The sequence below is a fragment of the Pelobates fuscus genome, chromosome 2 (assembly GCF_036172605.1).
Source record: "Pelobates fuscus isolate aPelFus1 chromosome 2, aPelFus1.pri, whole genome shotgun sequence".
Lineage (NCBI taxonomy): Eukaryota > Metazoa > Chordata > Amphibia > Anura > Pelobatidae > Pelobates > Pelobates fuscus.
The window spans coordinates 412928486-412955513 of NC_086318.1; the positions used below are offsets into that span (position 1 = coordinate 412928486).

Here is a 27028-nt window from a genome sequence, read left to right on the forward strand (position 1 = left end):
ACATGGATTTTGCCATCAACATAGACATATTGAATCTGACTCACTCCCAGTCAACCCAGTTTCTGGTCTTTCATAGGATATTCGGTCCAGGCATGCTCCGCCACTCGAGGACCAAGATGTCCGTCTTCAAGGAAAATGCCAGGCATATGCTCTGCAACCTGCGGGTCACACTTAGGGGCCCAACCCGGTCGATTGACCAGTTGTTATTTGCCATCGAGGCCATACCTCCAGGATTCGGTACTATCAGCCGCTCCAACATGACGCTTTCTCGGGTCCTCGGCCTGGTATGGCCGAATCATGTGACCTTCGGACGAAGATCATCTAAAACTTAATTGATGACTCCGACCTAGGGGGACCTGGCCTACCTAGGAGTTTCGGACCCCAACCAACTTCGGCCTGGACTCTGGAGTTCAAAGGAGGAACCTCTTCACGCCAACTGCATGGAACTACCTGCAGGTTTGTTCAACGTTTACAGCTTTCCCAGGGGAAGTAGTACTGCTCGCTACCTTCCGGCCTGGACCTATCACTGGTTGCCCACTTTGGACTGCAATCGGATCTCACGTAGGATCGCTATCTATAGCGTCTGGACAAGTATTCGTCATTTGTGACCATGTCTGCGGGACGAGACACTCATGTGGCGGACGGCTTCATCCGACCATGGAGAGACCCCAATGATCGGTTGCCTCACCCTCCGGGGTCTCGAGTACTGGCATGATTAAATTCGGTGCGAACTGCCATACGGAGCGGTTCTCCAGCTGACTGCCGGACCCTCAGCAAGGCGAGGGACGCGTTTTCCAAGCTTGGTCTCCTTCGGGGTGTATGCATCCTGTTTACTTCCAGGATACTTCGGGCTTTGCTTCAGACCGAATTCCTGGGAGTGTCGTTTCGCCTGGCCACACCACTTCGGAGGAGTCCTCCGTGCTTTCCCCTTTTGCTGGAGTTTGCCATGGGAAGGCAATCTACGACTCCCTGTCTCCATGTCCTGTGTGGGGGATCCTGCCATGACTGGTGTCTGGAGAGATGTTTGGGTCCCTATGGCTGTCCCCATTGTCTGGCTGAGTTGCCCTCTCAGGGTAGGATCGTATGGTGCCATTTACGTCCTATGTCAGCTAGAGGACGACGAGGATGTGCGTTTCCGCAAGATTCTGGCATTGGTAAGGATCTTGTGGTCTGCAGTCTACCAAGAGGAGTATACCTTACGGGAGACCTATCTCTCGCTATTCCTCAAGTCTAGTGGTATCGTGTGTTCTGCATTTCCTTGAGGAATGACCTGATGACAAGGACTTGCCCTGCGCCAGTTTTTTCAGCTTACGGTTTTCCCCAGTACATCTTGTATTTCATGGCGTTCTGACGTTATGGTATCGACGTGGTGTCTTCTCCCTTCTTGCCGTTTAGTACATTGGTTTCTGCTCCACACATATTTCATTTCTATTCATCCTCTGTGTTGTACCCCTATTCTCCGGATAGGCCACGGCTCTGACAGGTTGTACACGACCATGTAGATCCAGGATCTGGTTCTTTCCTCCGTCTACTCATGGACAGCTGTTGATTTCTGCGTACGGACGTTTTGAACTGTTTCTGCATTTTCTATACACCGCTGCTTGGTTTAGGGAATGGGCTTTTCCATTCTCCTTTTATTTCAGTCCTCTATGTCATATTGCTTCTGGTTCTACTATTTGGGCGTTAAAATTGCAAATATGAAGCCTCCTGTCCTGCCATAAAATTAGGGATTATTCTAGCCTCGGTGAAGGAATAATCTAAATTTTATTAAAGACAGGAGGCGAATATTTCCCCCCCTTTTTCTTACGTTCCCTCCCTGGATTTGGGTCTTATAATTAATTGGGGATATTGTTATTTTTTGTGAATGCATTGTTTTACATAATAAAGGTTATTTCTATTACTCGGTGAGGATTGTCTGTGTGCATTTTATTCATCATGTTTGTGTTGTAATTATGTTTCGTCAATGCCTTTTAGTTTAGGTACATACTAGATACTAGGTCTTCATAAGATCTGTAGACTTTGTTTATTCATCAGGTATTATGATGTGCAAGTGATATTGTATGGATATGACAGCTTGCCTTGACAGTTTACTTTCACGATGTTTTCCTTTTTCTTGCAGTGTAATCTATTTTCTCTCTGGGCTTGACGATTATTTCTCTGGATGTGTCTGCTACAAGGTGGATTCGTTTGTTTCCTTGTTCTCCTGCTCGACCTCATCAAAGAAAGAGGAAGTGGAAGAGCCTTTTTAGGGGTTTTATACTACTGTTGCTTTGTTCTGATTAGTTGTTTTGAAAAGTTCTGTTAACTGTTTCTTTGCTGCTGGAGGTTTCAGTAAAGAAGGTAAAGCAAATATTCGCCTCCTGTCTTTAATAAAATTTAGATTATTCCCTCACCGAGGCTAGAATAATCCTTAACTATTCTAGTTGCATCTGTGACGGACCGCCTGGCACTCCAACCGAGTGCCTCCGCCAATCGATGCTTCTAGTGCTCACCGATGAATTCCAGCACTCCACCAGACACCATAAGCACTGCAGACACCACTTCCGGCGATGCAGCTGCCCGCCGGGGTCTCGCCGTCCTTCACCCATCCTGGACCCAACACCGGGATCCAGCTTCCAGTGGGCAGACCTCTCCTACTCCCAGAGAGTGTAGCAGGAACAGCTCTTATAAGAGCTAGTGATTATTATTTCCTGGGGAGTATAGTGATATAGCAATCCCCAGGATAGATACAGCCGTTTCCCCCACACATGAGATGAGACTCTATGTTGAGGGTAAGCAGGAACAGAATTGTAATGGAGGCACACTGGCTTTTTCTGCAAGTTTCCCAACAAGAGTGACACCCAGGTGGACCATGTTGGGCACAGGGACACAAAGTGAATAACCTAATAAAAAGAGAGTCATGCAGTGAGACACACCCATACACAAACAATAGAACCCCTCCTCTGTGCTTGGGAGATAATTAAATCAGGAACTGTACTAATCTAACCCAATAATCTCCAAGCACAGAAAAACATACAATTTTATGCAACCCCTAAAAGTACCTTAAAAACACATAAAACCCCATAAAATCCCCTGAAAGCCCTGATCTGGGTGAACAACATATCCAAAAATCACCCAGATCGGTTCAGGGGTTCAGGAATTTCCTGGAAGTCATAGTTTTGACCGACAGTGCACATGGTCCTATGCCCAAAACATTTCCAGGGAAATCAATGCTAACAGTCGGTCAAGTTCGGTAGTCTTTTACAGGTTTCCCTGCAGGGCCCATTGCCTGTGGGCAGGAGGCTGGCAAGCAGGCCCCTCCAAGTACAAGCGGCGAGGTTACTTTCGCCACAACATCTCTTGCCCTATTTCTTTGTTTGTTTTCTCCTCGTTTCTTACACAGAATATTTACGATCCTCTGGAAGAATGGGGTCTATATTCTCTTCCGTTTTACTATAATCAGACCAGTGTACTATCTGCACTTATGTCACTTTATCCCCTGTACCACGACTACTATGTGGACGATTTACATATTGCGTGATACTAATAATATGGCTGCATTAGGAAATTCACATTTTAAAAGTATTTGCTACCTCAGAATATTTATTAAACCAACAAAATGGATAACAAAAATTTGTGTTTTTTTTATAAAGCCCAAGTATGTTTTGCAACACTGTACAATTTGAAAAAGAAAAGGAAAAAAAATGGAAAATAATATATATATAAAACATTACACAAAAAGTGTGACATACACTTGATGACGAGAGCCCTTCTCAAACAAGCTTTACGTCTAAAAGGTTCAAACAAAGTTACAGACTAAAACAACCTAAATATATAAAGTAAACCAAATCATCTGAAGCTCGTTTGTAGAAATCAAATAACAGTAATCTGTTTATTAACGCAGCGTCTCTACTTTGCTGAGTCGAACATGAGCGATTTCCAAGACAGTGTTATGCACGATACACATTATTGGAGACATAATAGAGTCCTTTCGGGAAAAAACACTAGACCCTAAGCTATAAAACTAAATATCCATTTCACTTTATCACGCTCAAGGGAATGAGTAAAACAGAAGGTATAGATGATTTAACTGACTGGGGAATAATCACTATTCTTATTCCTTCTAAATAAAAAACTATGTTATTTAATGTAAAGTTACATTTTCCCTAGTCCAGCAAATTAAGGATTTACTTTAGTTTCTTTAAGTACCATGGAAACCGCAGGTATCGCTGGAGGTCTTACACTCCCAGCTGTAATTGATGATAAAAACCACAGAGAGCTAGGATTCCACATTATTGACAAAGATCATTTAGCTCTATGGTATTTCAGAGAGGGTGACAAAGATAGCAGGACATGTGGAAACATCTACAGCGCCACGGTACAGGAGATGACAGCATAGAAAATATATTATCTATTAAACTGCTGCTGCAAGTCATATCAGAATAGGAAAATGTAGGAATAATAACATCAATATTTATTTAAGGAAGAGAACTCCAATGGCATTGATTTGCCTATAGACACCCAGACCACTTTGTCTTAATGAAGTGGTGTGGGTGCAGTGCCGCTGTCTGTTTAATCCTGCAATATAAAACATGTTGGTTTCTATTTATTTATTACTGGTATTTATAAGGCGCCAACAGATTCTGCACCGTTGTACAATTAGTGGAGAACGTAGAATATACACAGACAAATACAAAAGGTAGAGAGGGCCCTGCCCGTAAGCTGATATCTAGCCATTGGAGCTCTTTATACAAAGTGCATAGCTAGATAGCCTGTGAGCTTACAATCTAAAGGAAACCGTGGGGGTTTGAGACAAGAGGTAGCAGGGGAAATTTGGAAGTGATGGCTAAATAAGTAAACAGAGAGTTGCAGCTATTGGTAGAATATAGAGGGAATGAAGAGGTGAATGTGTGAGAATTTTAAACAGCTGTAGGAGCATGCTATACATTTAGGGGGAACCTGGGTGGTTGGGTTGAGCCGAGTAGAATTGAAGAAGCTTGTTGCAAAGATGGTATGGGAAATGGGCATAGGGAGGAGCAGAGATAAACGGTTATTTCAAGGCATTTACAGCTAGGAGTGGCAAGGGACAAGAAACCATTGTGATCTACAATTTAGAATTTTGCCAATCAAATCCTAACAGCCAGATATTAATTAATACATGTAACTGCAAGTACAAGATACTACAGTAACACACTATAGATAACAATGAAAACATTATTATAAGAAAGTGATAATCTAGTGGCAAAGGTGAAAGAAATCCGGTTCTAAGACACTGACAATGTTTTCTATTGCAGGGTTAACTCCACCTCTAGTGGTTGTCTCTCAAATAGCCAGTAGGGGCACTTCCCAGTCCCTAACAGAGTTTTACTCCATTAAACAACGTTGGACATCCTTACACACTCCATAAGGATGTCTATCATCTTTAAATCCCTATAGGAAAGAATTGATTCAATGCTTTCCTATATAGAAGTTTTAATGCACATGTTTTAGTCAGTGCAGGGGGAGGTTCGGCTCTTGAAAGAGTTAAGTTTAAATAAAGGTTTTTTTAACCTTTTAAATTGGCCAATAGGGGGGCCATGTTTAAAACTAGGAACACTATAGTCGTACTGCTGTATTCCTCTAAGGTAACAAAAACAGCTGCTGTATAATGTACATTTATAGTCGTAGTACCTGTCAACGTACAGTGTAGTTTGGGACATTTAAAGGGACACGCGTGCAGATCGTCCATAGGAAAGCATTGAGAAATGCTTTCCTATAGACTGTTTGTATGCGCATTCCGCTCCACTCGGTAGCTGATGTTGGCGGGGGAGGATAGGTTACCAGCGCCGAGGGAGCCCGACGCTGCATTAAGGTAAGTAACTGAAGGGGTTTTGACCCCTTCAGCCCAGCGGGAGGGAGGGACATACGGATTATATAGTGTCAGAAAAACGGGTTTGTGATCCTTTAAACGATCCATCCATTTATGTAGTGACAAAACTCACTACAGAAGCTGCAAAGTTGAAAATTTACAGCAAAGAATTAATTTCCAATGTGAGCATCCTTTTAGTGTTGTTACTGTTCAGCCAGGTTGGTCCTTATAATATAAATGCCTTGGCAGCAAATTTGTCATTGACTGTGAAGTTCATTGCAAGACCAGACTTCTTGCATTGATCTGACCTCTTGATTAACCTTAAAAACCCGACATCCAGCACTATCTTTGCACTGATACTTGTGCCGGATAACCAATCGCCATGCTTTCTGCCAGACAACCAAGTCACATACTTTCCACTTCATACAAAGTATCAGAAGATCATACTTTCAGTAAAGTAAGCCAACGCATTAGACACCTGCATGAACATTCCTACGATCATTAAAAGGTGGGCCTAGTTTCCTTTCAGACTGTGTTTCATGCCCTCTGTCTCAAAACCCCAACACTTGTACAAAACCAATGCTGTGTTTTACAAACATCGAAAATGGCACAGTTATAACAGAATTTACGAAGCTTAGCAATGGGTGGAGTTCATCAAATGCTGTGTGTGAAACAAGCACTATACAATTATGCGCTTCCATCTGCCACAGTAAACCAAAGCCTGATACATGAATAGTTTTAAGGGGTATTATTAAATGAAAAGTTGCCATTTTTAAGGGTTAATTTTGTTACCTTTGTATCTGAAGAGCAGTTACAGTGCATCACCCCTAAAGTATGCAGAGTGGAACAAAGCACTCCAGTGTTAGTCTTCTCCAAATTGAAGATGTCATTCAACACTAATATTGAGATTTTCAAGAGTGAAGAAAGAAAATAAACATGCATTGTGCTTATAGGGGAGCAACGTTGGCATTGATCGTGCGTTAGAAGGTTTTACTTTGTATTCCGTACACGCAGGGATTTCAGTAAGCATGGAATGCAAGCTAAGTGTTCTGCCGTATGGAATCTGAGAGGTATGCATGAATGGGCATGTAACAAGAAGGCCGTAAATGAAGAGGAAAAAATTGTATTCAATTGAATTGTGTACCAAAGTGAGACGTCACGCACACCTCTCAGCTTCTGCAAAAAATATTACTTACAATTGGCTCAGAGGCTGATCACTCCACTTGAAAATCTTATGACAAGTAGTTATGCAGTACTGTATAGAAGGTTTTTGTTTTGTTCCTGTCTGTAAAACATGTTAGACTTTTAAATGGCAATAGGTTCAATTCAAATTAGCAGTACCACCTTATTAGCCCAGTGCAAAGGCTATTCCTTCAATCAACTCATTTCACACTCCCCAAACTTGGAGTAGGTGATCCAAGATGCATGGATGGATATGGAAGACATGTTTCAGGGCACTAGAGCCACCTAATTTGCACAGCCAAAGAACACTGCATAACTCATAATTTGCAAGTGTGATCCATTGCTCATTCTTGCTGTGTGCTCCTGTGGCATATAAAAGAGAATTAGACAATAGATAAATAAACAGGAAAAAATGGTTCCCAAATTTGGGAATGCTATAGCGGATATTGGGAGCAATGCATTATACCACTCCTCCCTGCTGTTCAAAAAATGTCTTAATGAGAAACTCTGTGGGAAAAATAAATAAATATTTGTTTAACTGCCACATGTGTCTTCATTTGAATTTATGGACCCCCTTTCGAATTAATACACCTGGATTTTATATTAAAACCTACCTTGATTACAGTGCCAAGATCTGCTGATCAATCCACTTGCTCTTTAGTAACAATGCTGTTATCAATTTGAACAATTAAATGCTTTTCATAAAGATGCATTAGAGGGTCTAAGGTCACTAACGACAATCACCATAACCCATCAATCAAATGCTACTCATAGAGCAGCATTAAGCTGAATATGTGAACTACATTGAATATTATGATTGCAATGCTCTAATGCTAGATTTGGGGTCTTCATGTAGAGTGTGAAGACACTGAACATCAGTCCTGGAAAGATTTCAGGACTGTAATTAGGAAGTTCCTCTAGAGACAGTTAGAATGATAACTGGTTACTGCTGCACTGTACTTTCATTGATAGCAGAGGATATGGGGTTCACTGGACGTTAATTTGTATTTTTACCCAAGCATTATTGGACTGTTCATTCTCAGCCAATGAGGTATGCCCGGCACTGAGGGCAATGAGCTAAGGAAAAGTAAAGACATTTTCGAAAGTTCCTTTAACCCCTTAAGGACCAAACCCTTTGGAATAAAAGGGATTCATGACATGTCACACATGTCATGTGTCCTTAAGGGGTTAAGAAACGCCATAAGATAAAGGCACTCATCTACCTTGCTAATGGCATGAAAATGAAATGCAAAAATGCAAAAAAATGAATTGAAAAAAAATAATAATAATAATAATGTGGGCAAATATTGATAAAATAGAAATATTCCATTTAAAAAAAAATAACATTTAAAAAAAAAAAAAAAAACACTAGTTCAATGAAGCTACAACAATTAGCAGAGGGCCAGGAAAAAGCAGAGGAAAGCAAGCTGGGAAAATAATGTGCCAGGAACAACAGATATCTAAAGAAATGGGTGATGTGTTCCAAAAATGTTGCAGAAACTGCTGGTGAGCTTCTGCACCAGCTCTCGAATGCCACCAACAGTAATCACACCCTACTTTAACAAAATGGAGTAATCACAAAATGCTAGAAATCAGATGGTGTTTGAAGAATGTTTTGAGTTCTGGTGGCTACTCTAAGCTTCATAACCACTATAGCCAACTGTAGTAGTTATGATGCCAGAAGTACCTTGGTTCAGTTACCTGGTAATGGGGCAAACAGTTTAGTAATAATTTTCCCCATTACCTGGGTCCCCGACAGACTCATGGTCTCCTCTACTGCCAGATGATGAACATCCAGCTTCTGCAAAAGTCGTTGCCATTCATTGGGTGGGAGCATCAGCTGACTGCTCCCAGCCAATAAATGCAATTCTGTGCAAACAATAATGTACACAGAGTTGACATTAGCCAGTCCGGACCTCTACTTTTGGATTGGCTGATGACATCACAATGAAGAAGCCAAAGGTGGAGTTACTACTCTACCAGAGGGGGTTCAACTCGGTATGTGCAGCGCTTCGAATTGAAATGCTGCACATACAGAATCCAGGCAACATGGCCAATGCAGATCACTGATGTGGTCATGGAGCTTGGAGTAATCAGATAAAAGGGTCAGACTAAGCACCATGGAAATGACACTTTAGATATATTAGGAGTGAGGGCTGAACCAAAGGCCCAAAGATCTCAGCTATGTGTCAAAAAGTTTCAAATCATCTTGACTAGGTACTGTGGTACAACTCCAGGGAACTCCATCGTTAATACAGAAATCAGGTGCCAGTAACCTAGAATTTTTTTACCATGCGTTTATTTTACGGAGACAGACAAGATATCTTTTACTCATGTCTAATTCTCGATAGATCTATTTTAAACCAAGTCTTGGACAACTGGAACTGGCCAACACTGCACTGATGTATTAACATTTCACAGCTTACTATAAAAACTAGATTTAAAAAGCCTGTATTTCCTGTATATACAAAATACACTCACCATGCAAAATGAGCACACTTAAACTGTCATATTTTCCATACTGTGCTGCAATAAATACGGGCGTTATTCCAAAGTCATCTTCACATTCCTTGTCAACACCACTTTCTAGAAGTATTTGCATGATATCCGTGCGTTCCTGGAAACAAAGGCACATTTTATTAAAAAAATATATAAATGGAGCAGAGGAAGTACATAACTTTTACCACAATATTGTTAAGAATAGTTGTGTTAAAATAATAAAATTTCCAATTTTTTCTTTAATTTTTGTCTTGGATCATACAATACATAACATGAACATGTGAGAGATAAAAATAACAGCCAGTTGTACACATTAAAGAGATCTTCTATCACATTGTGGCAAGGGGCCATGGGCCACGGGTTTTGTGTTTTTTAATACTGGTGGTGCCTACGTGTGGTCTACTGTCTCTCATGCCTAGGATTACAGTGATGTTCCCGGTGGGACCAATAGTGTGGGCTAGTTATAGGCGGGGGAGGTGGGAGAGATGATGATAGTTGAAGTACTTGGTCTTCCTAGGGCAGCTTAGGCTATGTTTTGTCAAAGGCGCATATACCTTGGTCTAACACTGCATGGATGCTGCAGATCTTGCACTGCTTGCTGCAGGAGCTGGGTCTGTTTTTGTGTTACGGCGGGAATCATCCTCTAGAGTACACAGACGACCTGTCATGCCCTTCAGCTCCTTGCGGATTTCGGCCATGTTGGCCTGTATGGTGAGCTGAAGCCCTACCAGCAGTTCTTTCATGACCGCTGATAGTGGGCCCCGGTTGTTGATTTGGTGGAGAGCTCGGACGGCATGCGGCTAGTCAGCTCAGTTGCTTGGCTCTGGCTCCCAAAATTTCAGATTTTTATGCAGCTATTTTTAGAAAATGTATTTCCACAAATCTTTCAATAAGAATGTACTTGCCAAAAAGAATGTGATATGGCCTATTCAAAATACTACCTAATGTTAAATGTAAAATTGTACTGGTAGAATCTTGGCTTTTAAGATTTAAATAGGATGTAAAGGGATCAAGAGGATTACTTTGGTCACCAATGTTCCATCTTTTTGCTCATAACTCTAGGGAGAATTCAATCACAGTTACCACTACTGCTTTTTGACAAAAACTGAGGAACCTCCATCATCCCAAGCCCACCATGTTAGGAATTCTCACTTCACACCACCGAAAAGTTCAAAAGGTGCAAAGAGGGACGATATCATTTTAGTGGTGTGACTTCTATTACTAACAATTTATACAACTAAAATGTAATTTATAAAAAGAATAGTGTATCTTATTTACACAGACTGGTTTCAAAGAACACATTTGTTGTAGTTTAAAGACAGACTACTGGGAGCATTATTACTGTGGAACTCTGCATGTATAACAGAGCTCCACAGTAATAATGCTCCCAGTAATCTAATAACAGACACATCAACAATATGGAGCTCCAAGAAATGAGGGAGATTAGGATAGAAAAGAGATGCAGAGGGCTATGGGTCCAAAAAAAGTGACTGTCCCTCATACAAACTAAGAGAGATTCTAATTGACTATCCAAGTTTTCAAATGCTTCTGGTATGTACGATGGCTCAAAATTTTGGGGGACGGTACGACTCAGTCACAGGTGATTTGAATCGAGCTCCCTTAAATAGGCATGGCAACTAATCCTATTCCCCAAGTCTCCCATATCCTCCCTGCAGAGCATGACCTGTGTTACTGAGGTCTTTACGATGCTCTGAGTGTACCTACAGACTTCTGGGAATGGTTGGAGAAACTAGATGGTGGTAATTAGTAACCAAAACAGAGCTCATGAACATCTGCTAGCTAAATGGCTGGCACATATCAATACATCATTTTAACCAAGTTCAAAATGTTTGCCATTGGCAGAGAGCTAAACATCATCTTCATCTGTGCAATGGGAGTCCAAGAATGCCAAGCGTTCTCTACTTTACATCTCAATTTGTTTCTGTCAAATGAAGTCTGTTGGGGCAAACTTTACGTCAGATGAGATGGAAAGTAGTGGAGTTGGAGATTTATCTCTAGAATGGCAATTTTAGCCAGAAATCCACAATTCCCAATTTACTTTAAAGACCCTTTAAAAAGCGAACATACTATTTAAATAATGTAATAAGCACTTCTCAAAAAATGTTGTCCCTTTATTAATAACTCGTAGATATCAGTCACTTGAAAATAAATTATTAACAACGGACAATAGTATATTGAACTTTCCATATAAGTAATATTATTATAATACCTTTCACAAATTAAATACAATTCTTTAACAGAATGCTTTAAAGGACACTCACACTAAAAAAGGGACATGGTTTATGGGTCAACTATTAAGATGGAAGTGCTTTTAGTGCTTAGCGTATCCCTTTGACAGTTACATTGAATTTTGAGGATCGAGAAAAAACTTGCAAACTTTAGACCTTGGAAAACCTTAATTTCTCAGCTGTCAAGTTACTGTAGCTGCCCGACTGAAGAAACTGCAAAAACATTGGGCTACTTAGTAACACCAATAATGTACTTACCATCAAAGATGCTTGGTGTAATGGATTCCACCCCGAACACGAATGCGGCCCGTTAATATTGGCTTTGTGTTTGATCAACAGTTTCACAACATCCTTGTGGCCACTTTCAACAGCTAGAATGTAAAAAAATAACAAATTGTGATACAAGCCAAATGAATACAGCTGTATATCCAAATAAGTTTAAAGTACTTTAAAAATAGTTCTCACTACCCGTGTTTACTACCAAATACCTGTGATCCAATACTTACTGGGCCTCCTTTCTGCATAGACAAACCAAATTACATGTGGTTATTTAATACAGTGCGAACGGTCATTAGTTCAAACTGAATTTCAAATTGTAGGCCAACGTAATCCAAATTCTTGGTGAATTTTTCCAGTTTGACGATCGTGGCCCGTAATTTGAAATGCATCTTCAATTACTGACATTTAACACATCACACAGGAAATAAAACCGAAAAACGTTTTTAAACTTTACATGTGATAAAGTGCTTCAAAATAGAACTTCCACGGCACAGAATCATTGAACACAACGCTAAAACAAAACTTCACTTGGAGTAAGAGTAGGACGCATCAGAAGAAATATTTGGTGTGCATTAAGCAGTAATTACATTTCGAAAAAGGAAAATTGCGTTCCAGGAACCAGCAACCCTCAACAAGCAGTGTGTGCGACTTTTATGGAGCGCTAGATTAACAGGTTGATTTTGGCAGTTCATTTGACAGTTTCCAAAAAGCATTAACATCCTTCTCTGCTGTTATAAGAGATCTGATGCTCAATAAAACAGAAAGATGTCTATGACAAAGTACTGTGGTTATTCTCTCAGCTAGAAATGCTATAACATTTACAAAATAACTGCAAATGTTAAAGCCAACTCAGATATATCCCAGCTATTTTGGTCTTCATATTGCAGTTCCCATTTAGTTCTCAACAAATAGCAGTTTAGTGAACAAACTCCACAGGTTTTTAAAATCACTTTTTAAGTATTTGTCAGTGTCCCTTGAATAACACATAGCAGAAAAAAATTATGAAATGTGTCAATTATATGCATTAAACCTCTACTTTCTCAAGGTGCTATGGCCTCGATTTAATGTTTCTAGATTAGCTTTTCACATGATCACAATCTGTTAGAAGAACTTTTTATCTACAAAAATCCCCAGAGACATTAATCGTAACTTCAACAGATAAATCATTTGATGAGTTTTTCAAATACACTGTGATTACTTGAAAAGTTTATATTAAATTGAAGCCTATTTTAGCAAAAATATGAAGAACTCTCTCACATTTTTGTATTTCATTTAACAAAACAAAACATAAAAACCAAAGAAAATTCATGCAGACAACACTGTTGCACTGTATTGGAAATTAAATTGTTTCTTCAGCAAATGTTCGCTCTGCCAACAGCACCTAGACAAATTAAACTGAGTTTAAAGTAAAGATCGCAGTCAAAAACATTGCCGAGCATTGTCCCTGTGTGACATTTAAACACCGCATGTCAAATTAAAATCCAATGCTTACACTTTTATTTAAGTATAAAAATTAAAGAACAAAACCACAGAATAATGTGTATACTACAACAGCACACACACTCTACATAATGCAGTAGTTCACTTTTTCTGTTCCTTTGATTTGGTTACAGTTTCATTTGCAATAACCCAAATAAATGGTAATGTTCGACACAACTATTTTCTCGGCACTACCAGTGCACTTTAAAAATATCAGTAATTGTGAACTAAAAAAGCCTGTATCTGGTTGCCAGTGTTCCAAATTAGACAGCTAGTGGCCAAAAAGCAACCAGCCAAATGTGTGTCAGGGGTGACCTGAAAAGGGGGTAACCCTTACATATATATTGTGAAAAGAAAAACAAAGGGGAAGACCTAGGGGGAAAAAGAGGGATCACCCCCTCCCCCCACAGGGTCAACCGACTAGGAAACCCCTACCTTAATGTAATGCTAAAACTTAACCTTTAATGAAAAATACCATAAAATATCGTAAATACAAAAAAAAATACACTTAATAAAAAAAAAAAATGGAGGTAGAGGGTGCAGACAACTATCTAAAGGATATATATTATATAATGGTGATCAGACCACTAAGAACGCCTAGTGATATTGATAAAATTACTAGAATGGCAGAATTGACGATATCGTGCCTCAAGCATGCGTACCAGAAGGCTCTTCTGAGTGATAGAATGGAACTTCTAAAAGATAAGGAGGCACCAATTAAACAAGAACCCATCCGTTGTATAGCTACATTTGATTCAGGGTGGGATCAGACCAAACGGATATTGGGTAGGTTTTGGCCTCTTATATCCCAAGATCCCCAGCTTAAGGGAATAGTGACTCCCTTTGTTTCCCTCACAGCACAAAGAGGTCCAAATCTGAATGAGGTTCTGGTTCCCAGCCATCTTTCAACCAAAAAGGTTACCAAAAATTGGCTCTCCGTGCAAGGCACCTACCAATGCGGCAGGTGCGTGGCATGTCAGTACATGATGAAAGACTCCAAAATCCTTACAGATTCAAGGGATAATCTCTAGTGTGCCGAGTTACACCATTTTTTAATTGTAATACCAAGGGGGTGATATATCTTCTGACGTGTGTATGTGGTCTTAGATATGTAGGGAAAACCATTCACCCTTTTAAGAGGAGAGTTATGGAGCACATAAACTCAGTCCGAAATTTCAGGGATACCCTGGTGTCAAGACACATCAGGAGTGATCATCATGGTGACACGAGATGGATTACGTTTGCAGGGATCGAAAAAGGTGCAGATGGGTCATAGAGGAGGTGATTTAGATCAAACTCTCCTCAAAAGAGAATGTTTTTGGATTTATAGATTCCACACTCTGGCCCCCAATGGACTTAATGAGGGATTCACGTTTACTCCCTTTATTGACAAATGAGTTACACAAGGAGCGATATTTATTAACATCTCAGTTAATGCAACATTACTTAATTTGTATATATTAGTCTTGTAAAGACTTTAGTTTTGTGTATTATTAATTTATGGATCAATATGGATTTCAGTGGTTCAATTCTTGTCATTACATATGACACACAATAGTGTCACTGTAACATTGATACATTTTAGTATCATGTTAAATATGTAATATATGGCTCATCCTACTGGAAATCAGCAGGATATTTATGGTTTCAGCCAGCGGACTTTTCCACAAATAGTTGGTATATGTTCCCAGTACAATAGAGAGTTATATTATCACCCTCACTATGCCTGCCATCCTTTAGTTTTATAATAATTATAATAATAATCAAACTGGCTGGAAATAGGCAGTTTGCACATAACTGTCCCCTTATCAGGAAAAGTTAGGGGACATAGGGAAAAAATTAGCTACATGTTTTTCTCACCATGTGAGGATAGGATTTGCAGGGGTTGTGTATACATCCATGCCTAAATTCTATGGCAATGGACTTCAAGCCTTTTATTAATTATATTTATTTTTATATTTACATTTGGGCTACAATTTTGTCCCCCTATTTCGTTATGACAGGGGGCACTGAGCACGTAATGTGGCATATGATCCACTTGACAAGTGTGTGAAAGCAGTATGCCACAATGTTAGATTCACGTGCTCCTTTTTGCTTTGTTTGGTGGTAAATACGTTGGTAGATTCTCTATGTACATTTTGATTTATAATCCTGACCATGACATATAAGGGGTTAACACTTACTAAATGCCCTACCGATTAAACAGTGACACGTATACAAGTGGGCGGGACTTGCTCGAACGCCGGTTTTGGCGCGAACAGGATTCACACGCCCTTTCAATTTTGTCGGCTCAGTCTGTGTATAAATGAGCCGGGTCCGAGGTGGACCACTGCTTTACCTCTGACGAAGGCGCAATTAGTAGCGCCGAAACGCGTTAGGCAGTTTAGGAGCGGGAGCATACAATGTAATCTTTCACAGCAGTTATTACTAGTTAGCAATTTCAACCGGGGGTCTTGTTGAGGTTTTTGGGGTAGCCTTACTGTTTTTTTCACCTGTATCAGTGGCATTACTCACTTCCGTAGGGATTATACCAGTGAGGGATATATTGTTTCACTGATATATTTTGTAGCAATTTTGTTTCCACTTTACGTATTAGAATTCTCAGTGTTACTCTTCCCTATTCAGTGCTCGAGTCCTGCAGGAACGCGTGGGAACGGCGTTCCTGCACTTTTTTTTACAGCGGGAACACCGTTCCCGTTGCTCCTGCAGGAACCCCCGTGTTCCCCCTGTTATGGGGTCCAGTGGGGCTAAAGCCCGGCGGGCGGCTGTGGTGCCTGATACACGTGGCGAGGGAGCTGCTGGTCTGTCTCCTCTGCTCCCTCGCGCGCTGTCTACGGAAGCCGGAATATGACGTCATATTCCGGCTCCCAGCATTAATAGACAGCCCGCGAGGGAGCAGAGGAGAAAGACAAGCAGCTCCCTCGCCGCGTGTATCAGGCACTACAGCCGCCCGCCGGGCTTTAGCCCCACTGTACCCCAGGGACAAGTTTACGCCAGCTCTCCAGGTAGGGAGGCTGGGTGGACATTTGTTAAGCATTTTGTAAAAATGTATGTTTGTGAGTGTGAGTCTGGGAGTGTATGTCTGGGAGTGTGTGTGTGTGTTTGTCTGTGAGTGTCTGGAAGTGTGTGTATGTGTCTTTGTCTGTGAGTGTATGTATCTTTCTCTGGGAGTGTGTGTGTCTGTGAGTGTGAGCTTATGTGTGTGTGGCTGTTAGTGTGTTTGTCTGTGAGTGTGTGTGTCTGGAAGTGTGTGTGTGTGTGTGTGTCTGTGAGTGTCTGGAAGTGTGTGTATGTGTCTTTGTCTGTGAGTGTATGTATCTTTCTCTGGGAGTGTGTGTGTCTGTGAGTGTGAGCTTATGTGTGTGTGGTTGTTAGTGTGTTTGTCTGTGAGTGTGTGTGTTTGTCTGTGAGTGTCTGGAAGTGTGTGTATGTATCTTTCTCTGGGAGTGTGTGTTTGTCTGTGAGTGTTTGTTTTTCTGTGAGTGTGTTTATCTGTGTGTCTGTCTGTGAGTGAGTATTTGTCTGTGAGTGTATTTGTGTGTGAGCCTGTCAGAGTGTGTGCGCATGAATGTCATCAGTATGTGTGTGTGTGTGCGCGCGTGCGTGCGTCTATGCATACAAGTGTATCTTTGGGGGGGGGGATCTCGGGTGAGTTCCCACACTTTTCCCCCCAGGACTTGACCCCTGTCCCTATTGATAGCAGAATCACCCCTGATCTTAGCCCTATAGGGTTTTCCCGGTTATATGCATCTTTATATGTGACGGCAAGGGTGTCACACACTGCAATTCTAGTAATTTTATCAATATCACTAGGCGTTCTTAGTGGTCTTCCCCTTTGTTTTTCTTTTCACAGTGTTCCAAATTAGAATACTGTGCAACTAAGCAATCACATTCCATACGACTGGTAGGCTGATTTCAAACATATGTAACCATCAATAGCATGTCTGACACTTAAACCGTATATTAGTAGTGTAATAGTCTGCAGGTACTCCAGCTGAGTACCTCTGTTACTTCTCGGCATCCCAGGCTACTTTGAGACCATCCAATATCAACTGGAGTGTATTTGGTGCCATTAGGGGCATTCAGATGTCCATCTCAAAGTACTCTGAGCAGCATTCGTAGGTGAAATGTAGCGAGTCATTATAGCAGTGATTATAGTCTTTACCCCCACACCATGAGTCAAGACCACATGTAGTGGTAAACAGAACAGACTTTATTGTTGCTATGCAGAGGTATTTATACCCACAGAGGAACATTTACATACAATAGGGTATTTAACAATACATACGGTTCCCATCAAGTATTCTTCCCATAATTCATTGTTTTACTTCCTGAAAACAACCCTCAGCCCCACCAGCACAAACAAATGCTCAGCTCCATTGTGTCCATATAATTCAAACAGCCTGAAACAACAAATGCCCCTTGTAAAATTCTCATCCAAGCAAGAGGAACCCTGAACCTGCAACCGTGGGCCAATACAAACAAGTCCTACACTATGAGCAAGACCTTAAATGTTACTCATCATTGCAAGCCTGGAGGGTTCATGGGACACTCACCAGGGGTGATTTTCTACTTGCCACTCTCAATGTTTAACGGGTAGTGGTAGTTTTGAGCAGTCTTACTGGTTTCTAACCTAGTTCAGCAGCACCATCTCTGTACTCTGTCTACCTAAAACCCAAGGTGGCCTTGCACTCTCAGCTTTCCGGCAATACTAAAACGTAGCACCCCTAAAATGGATCCAAGAATGGAATACAGAGAACCCTGCCAAATTAGGGTTGCAAATTGAACATGCCTCTACAAGTGGCTCCGGACAGATAATCCCCTCATGTCCTATTGGTGCCACCATTAGGTATGACTATAAGTGCCAAATAATTCATAAGTTTCTCCCACACCAAGTCCCCTCCTTCCTCTGAGTAATAACCTTGAGGTGGAGACTCCACTCAAGATCCCACCCCCTCCCCATTCTTCCCTTCCCCTTTTTTCCCAGGTCTAGGACTTTCTTATAACTCGTAACTTTGCACCCAATAGGTTTTTATCTACTAGCACAGGTGTAAGGAACACACCTGCAGTCACTTCCCCTCAATGTTAATCACCTAATATATGCTCATCTTACAGCTTCCCCTATCCATTACTGATCTAATTTAATCACATCAAAGATCTGGCAAACAAACTGATCGTGACACAGTCTGCAAATGGTACAACATAACCCCATAAGAACATCTTGTTACCTTTCTCCTGTTTGAAAGTCAGTTGGTTTGCACATTCTCTTTGGAATACGTTGGTTCTGCGCACAATTGAAATATTTACCTGCTTAAAATGGTTATGTATTGATATACAATGCACAAAGGGATTGCTCTGTGATCGTTCTCTCTTTTTCTATTCCTGCTCGATCTTTAGAGATGCATACTTTGTCCAAAAAAAACATATATTTATAAAAATACAAGTTCTACTCTTTTCTTGTATTATTAACAAAAATTCAATACAAATGAGCCAGTGGAAAAATACAGTTTCAGGTCACCAATCTTAAACTCAAAGCAAACTTTTTTTCTCTTCCCTACAACAGCATTCTAAAGCAAATAAAACACAGTTAAATCAGATTCTATGGATTATATATAATAAGCATGAAACACACTGTATATTCTATGTTCTATCGCAAGGGGCACTTAAGTAGTACAGCTAAAAATTCACTGCTGTCTACATATATTCACACACTCCAAGGAACGTTGCTTATACCTATAAGGATAATAATAATAATCAGTGTAAGTATTAGTGGCTTTAACGATGCATACTATGCTTACCAGCAGGAATGACTTGCCTAGCAGCAAAGGTAAAGGCGAGATGTAAGAGTGGGCAATTTTCGATATTCAGCTGTTTGTGTACAAGCCGAAATGCTCCGGAAAAATACCAACAAAGAAACATCAGTTCTTAAAACTGCTAATGTAAGGAAAGTTCAGATTTCCACGTCTCAGGAGAAGTAATATTTGTGCCTTAAGTGCTCCAATTATCCAGGAATGGAATGGGTCTGGCCTATTTATATAAATAGTACATCAACTTCAGACAAACTATTTCCCATCTGTAATATTACTATAAATTATACACTGTAAAGGTCGTGTCAAAGTACAAGAGTGAATAGCTGGGCAAAAGCTCTGTAAAATAACTCCGACAGCTACAAACTGGAACAGACTTGGAGTCTGGAAGGAAATTCATCATGTAAAGTAGGAAATGTTTATTTGTTTGTTTTTTTATGAGTCAGCAAACACCTCCCTGTTATGACTGTGACTGCACCAAGTTCTAGTTAACGTGAATGTGTCACCTTTGCGATTTTCACTCTCATTAAAATTTACCATCAGAAACAAGCTATATATATATATTGCATTTTTTTTTTCCAAACTGTGTATTATTTTGGTAGAGATTACCGGTATTTATTATTTAGGGACTATGTTACCTTGGCAAACTGCTTGACCTTTATACCTCCTTAACAGTATCCATATTCTTTCACCTGTCCTTAGCTCACTTTCCTGCTGCTCAATATTTGCAATAATCACTTTGGAAAGAATGTGATAATGACTGACTCCAATGAGTGTAAATGGTTACTCAAACCACCATGATCACTTCTAATTTAATGGTCATGGTGGTGGGAGTACGTACAGCGTTTCTGCTTGAAACGGTGCACATCCAGAGATATTTGCACTTTTGTGCTTGGGTCTAGTTGCACGTGGGGCACACATGACATAAGCTGCCCGGAACTCCGAGGTGGGAGAACAGTCCAATCAGATGCTTTTCTACGAGAGGCATTTGTTTGGACCTCACGAGGAAGACAATGACGTCAACAGGGGTGGAAACCAGCTCGGGAAAAGTAACCGACGCACTTTAAAATAGAATATTTAAAATGGCAATGGCACTGAAGGTTTTTCGTAAAGATGCGCACAAGGTCACATGATACCCGCATGGTGGCATTCACGAGGAGATGGGCTAGGGAGATAAACTTACCTGCAACACTCTCCCTTTGTGATTCAGCTCCACCTTTATATCTGTAAGATGAATCTGTCAGAAGCCATGTCACTGATGCTCTCTTACATATGTGCTGTCTCCTCCACATATCTTCTCATACATGCGCGGTCAGACTGAGATGGCTCAGGGGAAGTTGTAAAATGTGACAGGTACAAGCTGTAAATAGGTGAACTTTGCCATGTTTTGACAAAATTGTGCTTTTATGTGAAATTAAGAAACAAATTAGGTTGTGAGAAGAACAGATACATCTCTTTACAGATGTATAACGTTTGCACCGACTGTCACTCGCAGCTGACCAGCGCAGGAGCCAGTCAATCAAAAATGGGGATTCTTGCTTATGAGGAAGTTCCTAGTGGGGCATGAAAAGCATTAAGGGGATACTATAGTCACCAGAACAACTGCAGCCTAATGTAGTTGTTCTGGTGTCTATAGCCTGTCCCTGCTGGCTTTTTGTTGTAAACACTGCTTTTTCAGAGAAAAGGCGGTGTTTACATTGCAGCCTAGGAACACTTCTAGTGGCCACTCCTCAGACGGCTACTAGAGGTGCTTCCTGCGTCAGTACTTCAGTGTGCAACACTGACGTTCAGCATCTCCACGCTCTGCACGAGATGCTGAACTTTCCCCATAGAGATGCATTGATTCAATTTTTATCAATTTATATTCATGAAGAGATGGGGCGGAGCCAAGCCACGGACCAGGTCGGACGCACGATACACGAGCTCCGTACAGAAAGCCTGAAAACTGGCACTAAAAACGCTTTTTACCATACCCGAAAGCCTGATCCGCAAACCAGACGTTGGCAACAACGATATGGGACGAAAAACAAAGAAGCTTAAGCCTGAAAAGCAGAGACTGGGCATGAATATTGGAGATTTGTGGCGCCAGGCCCAGAGCGGCATGGATCCTAAAATGGCCGACTTCTCGGACAATGATACAGAGATCTCTGACGACCTGTCCCTGGGAACAGCAGCGGGATACCCGCAGGAGCAGAGACCCCTCGGGCACTCCACCTCTCACCCAACCTCGGCCCCTGTAACAACAGCGATCATGAAAGATCTGCTCGCAGACCTCCAGCGCACACTCCAGGCAGATATGGCCCACCTCAGAAAGGACCTACTAGGCCTCACCACCCGCATGGGGGCACTCGAAACTGATACGCGCCAAAATACCCAGCAAACAGCTTGACTCCAACAGACAGTCCAAGAACTGCAACGACAACAGGCACACACAGACCTGCGTTTTGCAGTTATGGAGGACCAAAGACGAAGATCAAACCTCAAAATCAGGGGTATTACAGAAAACACGCCGGAGACAGAGCTGCCTCACCTTGTTCGGCGACTTCTCACGGCACTTCTGCCGCCTAAGCAGGCTAAACTGGTGGGTCTGGAGGGGATATTCCGCCTACGAAAAGCAGCAAACGCACCAATCTCAGCACCGAGAGACCTCCTAGTCAGGTTCCAAAGCGGCAAGGACAAAGCAGCCGTCATGGCCGCAGTAAGGAACCATTCACCATACACATTCGAGGGCCAGCCGCTCACGTTTTATGCCGTTATATCTGGCGGTACCATGATGTGGAGAAGATCGTTGCAACCCTTTACCGCACTTCTCCGGTCCAAAAGCATAACGTACAGGTGGAAAATACAGCGTACGCTAGAAATACTCCATGGCACTACAATACACTCAGTCCGGGACTATCAAGAAGCACGGGCCCTTCTCCCTACTCTGGGTCTATCTGAGGACGCTCTGACTGCGGCACAAACATGCCCACAAACAACGACAACCCACGCCTGGAACCCAGCAGCAGTAACCCCGTTCAAGCCTCGGGGAGCGACTTCCGCAACATACGCCGAGATCACTACCTAAATTTTCCTAGACAGACAGCAGAACGAACACACACTTAATCCGGCAACGGATCTTCTGAACTTACCAGTCGCACCCCCCGTGTTTGATATATACCGTATATAATGTTTCACATCGCATCTTTTGCGCTTTGTTTAAGGTCGTTTTTTTGTTTTGTTTTCCTCTCTCGTTTTAAAATTGTATTCCTACTAATGTATTTGCCTGTGCGTTGGTGTGGCCCCTGCTGACCCTGTGTTCGGGGCCTGCGGCAGGCTTGTCCCGGGCCCTGCACGCAGGGGCTGCGGAGTGGTGAGCACCCGCACACAAGAAGGGCAACTGACCCCCCTGGCACTGGACTTACTATCGATCACACACAATGCTAATATGCCGCCTGCCCCTGCAAGGATCCAATTCTCGAAACCGCCACCATCCCCAATAGTGGGACCCTCTGGGGGACCTAGCTTGTAATTAGCTAAATTATTATTTATCGACTATACCTTGGCTTACATCCATATATAGCACTGCAGCCCTGTATGACGTCCAGGCCAGAATACAAGCGTGGATTCCACTACTATATCCAGGGGACAGTATACCACATACCTAGTGTGTACCCCCCCAGCCTGATGACTTAGCTGCCGTAAACCACCCTAAATAACCATGCCCTGCGCCATAGTATGCACAACCTTATTACACCTAGCATGCAAACCAAGAACAGACAACGCTGTTATGCCCAGGGATGACCATTATATTTCATTTTCTCTTTTTATTTCTCCAACCACCCCAACAACTAGGACACGCCTCAGACGATCAAGCGGGCGACACTAGCACCCCACCATTCATCAGTCTGTTACCCAGAATCCATAACTCACTCGCTCTAACTTACAACTAACATGTTTGATTTAACAATTGTTGAAAATATGTTAAAATATAAAATGTGCTATGTTTCGATGAGCCACACAACTGTTTATAAATGTATACCTGAAAACTGGCAATAGCTGTTGTGGCATTGCTGGTAGAGTTGTATTTCTTATGCACAACAAAATATAGAATTAAAAAAAAAAAAAAAAAAGAGATGATGATTGGCCAGGGTGGAGTTTGGCTCTGCCCCCAGCCCCGCCACCTTGACAGAGATTACAATAACAAACTATAATAATAACAACATTTTATCGACCTGGGAAGGATTAAGGGCTGAGTCGACCCTGCCGGGATTTGAACCTGTGATCTTGCATTTTTGAACAGACTTTGTAGTCAGGGAATTTGCCAATCTAAGCAGATTTGACAATCTCAGCCAATCTAATGCTTTCCAATGGGAAAGGATTGTGATTTGTTGAGATTATCAATTCTAATGATTCTGATGAACCCCATAGTGTTCATTTAAGCTTCTGGAATTCTGCCCACTGACTTGTATCACCACCTTTTAGCTGTTTCTGTATGCTATTTTTTGTAGACTCAAATTAAAACGAACTTTATTTATTCTGGCATTTCGTGTGCTGCAATATCTAATGTGAGACTACTTGTTATGTGAAAATATCTCTATTTTATAGTCTTGAAGGTGTGGAATAGTGAGGGAGCGGTCAGTCTGTCACGTTCACTCTAACCTTAGTGAAAGAGCATGGAATAAACTGAAATTATTTGGGTGCAAATCAAGATCTCACCTGTCAATGCATTAGATAAAAAAGAGGTTTTGGGAAGTAGTGATTGTCTGTTGGTGACTAGGGAAGATTGAGAATGAAGTATGGAGACTCATTGCATGGTAGGAAATGGCACTGTAGCTCTTACATAAGATGAGGTATGTGGCTTTATCATCTTTTAAAAAATAGACCATCTAGTCAATAACCCAACAACTGACTCTAAAAATTTAGATTCTTGATAACCAATGTCAGAAAATATGTTCATAACGTATGGATGTTTAATATCAAGAGGCACCAGAATATGAGGGTCGAGGACTGCTTTTACTGGGATTAGTCTTTGAAGGGAAATAGAAAAAATGAGAGCATTCATCGAAATCTATAATAATTCTAGAAACTAGGTGAACTCAATAACAGATTAATCAACAGGCATTTGCAGCTGACACACATCTGCTTGGCGTTATGTTCGATTAGCTGAAAATACACAATTAGCCGAGACACCTGAACAAAGACCATGTCCTCCCTATTTACCATTACTGACTGATTAGGTGAAATGTTACAGAATTTCTGGTTTGATCTGCACCAATAATAAGGGCTCTACTAATTTTTTTGGTTTGGTTTTGAAGGTAGACGTAGATTACCCATGTTCATACTTTCCAACAGTCCCAGATTTTGCAGGACAGTCTTGAATTAGGACTCCTGTCCCTCCATCTTGGGTTGTTTCTCAACTGTCCACTTTCTGGAGATACCAGACACATTTCCACAGCAAGGAATGCATGCGCATACTAACACCCTCTATTTGAGGCCACTTCCCTAATGACACGGCCCTTCCGTCTTCCCATCCCACATCCTAATATTCTAATATGAGACGGTATGTGCGTATAAACATACACATACATGGAAACAGAGTCAGAAAGGAATACTCTCAAGGGAGGGAAGAAAAACAACTTTAGGAACTTAAAGGATCACTATAGGGTAAGGAACACAAACATGTATTCTTGACCCTATAGTGTTAACACCACCATCTAGCCCCCCTGGGCCTCTCATGCCTCCATAAATATAGTAAAATCATGGGAACCAGGTTTGCCCCAAGCTACGCTAACATCTTCGTGGCGAGTTGGGAAGAACGATGCATTTGGAAGGATAATCCATTTGGGGCAAACCTGGTGCTATGGAGAAGGTACATAGACGACGTTTTTATTATTTGGAAGGGGGATGTACATTTGTTTAATAGTTTTATAGTTTATGTCAACTCCAATGATTATGGGTTAAGTTTTACCCAAGAAATAGGAGACGATCAGATTAATTTTTTAGATTTAACTTTTTTTATTGAGAGGAATCTCATTTGTAGCAAAACTTTCTTTAAGCCTACAGATTGCAACAGCCTGATCGAATATTCAAGCTGTCACAATCCTGTATGGCTACGCAATATTCCTAAAAGCCAGCAAACTAGGTTGTTTAAAAACTGCACAAACCAGAAGGACTTTAGGGATCAGGTCCAGGTTCTTAATAAAAGATTTCTGGATAGAAATTATCCCAAAGAACTACTTGTAAGGAGCCAAGAGGAAGTTGAAACTAAAAAAAGGGAAGAAATAATAAAAGTAAAACATAAAAACACTAACTCTGGGAAGAACTCCTTTGATATGGCATTTATCACCAAGTACAACAATAAAGCGAATAAAATGGATAAAGTTCTTATAAAGTATTGGCCAATTCTATTGCAAGACAACTATTTACATCAAATATTACCTAAGAAGCCAAAAATCGTATATAAAGAGACTGACAGTCTGAAGACAATCCTAGCACCAAGTATGCTCCCAAAACCAGTACCAGTAACTAAACAAGATACTTTTTTGAGAAAAAAAACGAATGGTTTCCATAGGTGTGGAAACTGCAGTACCTGTAAGTTTCAAAAAAGAATTACCACTACTTTCAAAAGTACTGTTACAAGTGAAGTATTCACTATAAAACACTTCATAACATGTAGTAGTAAAAATGTAGTATACTTGCTAGAATGCGATTGTGGAAAACAATACATAGGCCGGACCATTCGCAAACTGCACGAGAGACTGTTAGAGCATCTTAACAGTATAAAGAAGAAAAGTGTAAAACACAGTGTACCTCGTCACTGTAATAGTTGTTCTGTCTTTTCTCTTAATAGTTTTGTATGTATCGGTATTGATTTAGTTGTTCCAGATTGGAGAGGCGGGGATACCACAAAGACCTTGGCCAGAAAAGAAACTGAATGGATCTACAAAATGAAGTCCTCTACCCCTTTAGGTCTGAACACCGACCTAGATATTCTGGCTTTCATGTAAAGAAAAGTATATTAATTTTTATTTTTATTTCTATTTTCATATTTATATTTATTTTTATATTTATATTTATATTTGTTTGCATTTTTATTTTTATATATTTTTTTCATATATTTTTATCTATTTATTTATTTCTATTTTTATATTTTTATTTACATTTTTATATTTTTATTTATTATTTATTTATTATTTATTATTTATTTTTATTTATTTTTTTCTTTATTTTTATTTTATTTTATTTTCATTTTATTTTATTTTTTCATTTTTTTATTTTATTTTTTCATTCTTTTATGTCATCTAATCCACTTCGCCTTATTTACTTTTTTATATAGTAAACATATGAACAATATTAATATGGAGTTTGCGATTGATCATTGTTTTATTATTATTCTATTGTTGTTATTATTGTTATTATTTTTATTATATTATCCTATTGATCATATAAAAAGATGGAATGTATCTTGAAAAATATACTCTGTATGGAATTATTTTTATCAGCAATAACAAGAAGGGGTATATAATCCCTATATCTATATTGTAAGATTACCATCATTATTTTTATTATTATTATTATTTTTGGTTATATACAAAGATGGAATGCACCCAGATAGTTATACTTTGTTTCGAATCATCCTTATCAGCAATGCTAGGAAGGGGTATAAAATATATGCCTAGATTGTAAGGATTACCACAAATATACAATACATACAACATTATCAT

The 27028-nt window shown here is 40.5% G+C and overlaps 1 protein-coding gene across 3 annotated transcripts in view; it reads right to left on the reverse strand.

Moving 5' to 3' along the window:
- ASB3 (ankyrin repeat and SOCS box containing 3) overlaps window positions 1-27028 on the reverse strand; it is a 130753-nt gene that overhangs the window by 37232 nt on the left and 66493 nt on the right. For all 3 annotated transcript variants that reach the window (XM_063443965.1, XM_063443967.1, XM_063443966.1), the window contains exons 4-5: window positions 12016-12128; window positions 9491-9626 (exon numbers count right to left, since the gene is read on the reverse strand). In XM_063443965.1, the coding sequence (XP_063300035.1) occupies window positions 9491-9626; window positions 12016-12128 (249 nt within the window). The remainder of the gene's footprint in view (window positions 1-9490; window positions 9627-12015; window positions 12129-27028) is intronic.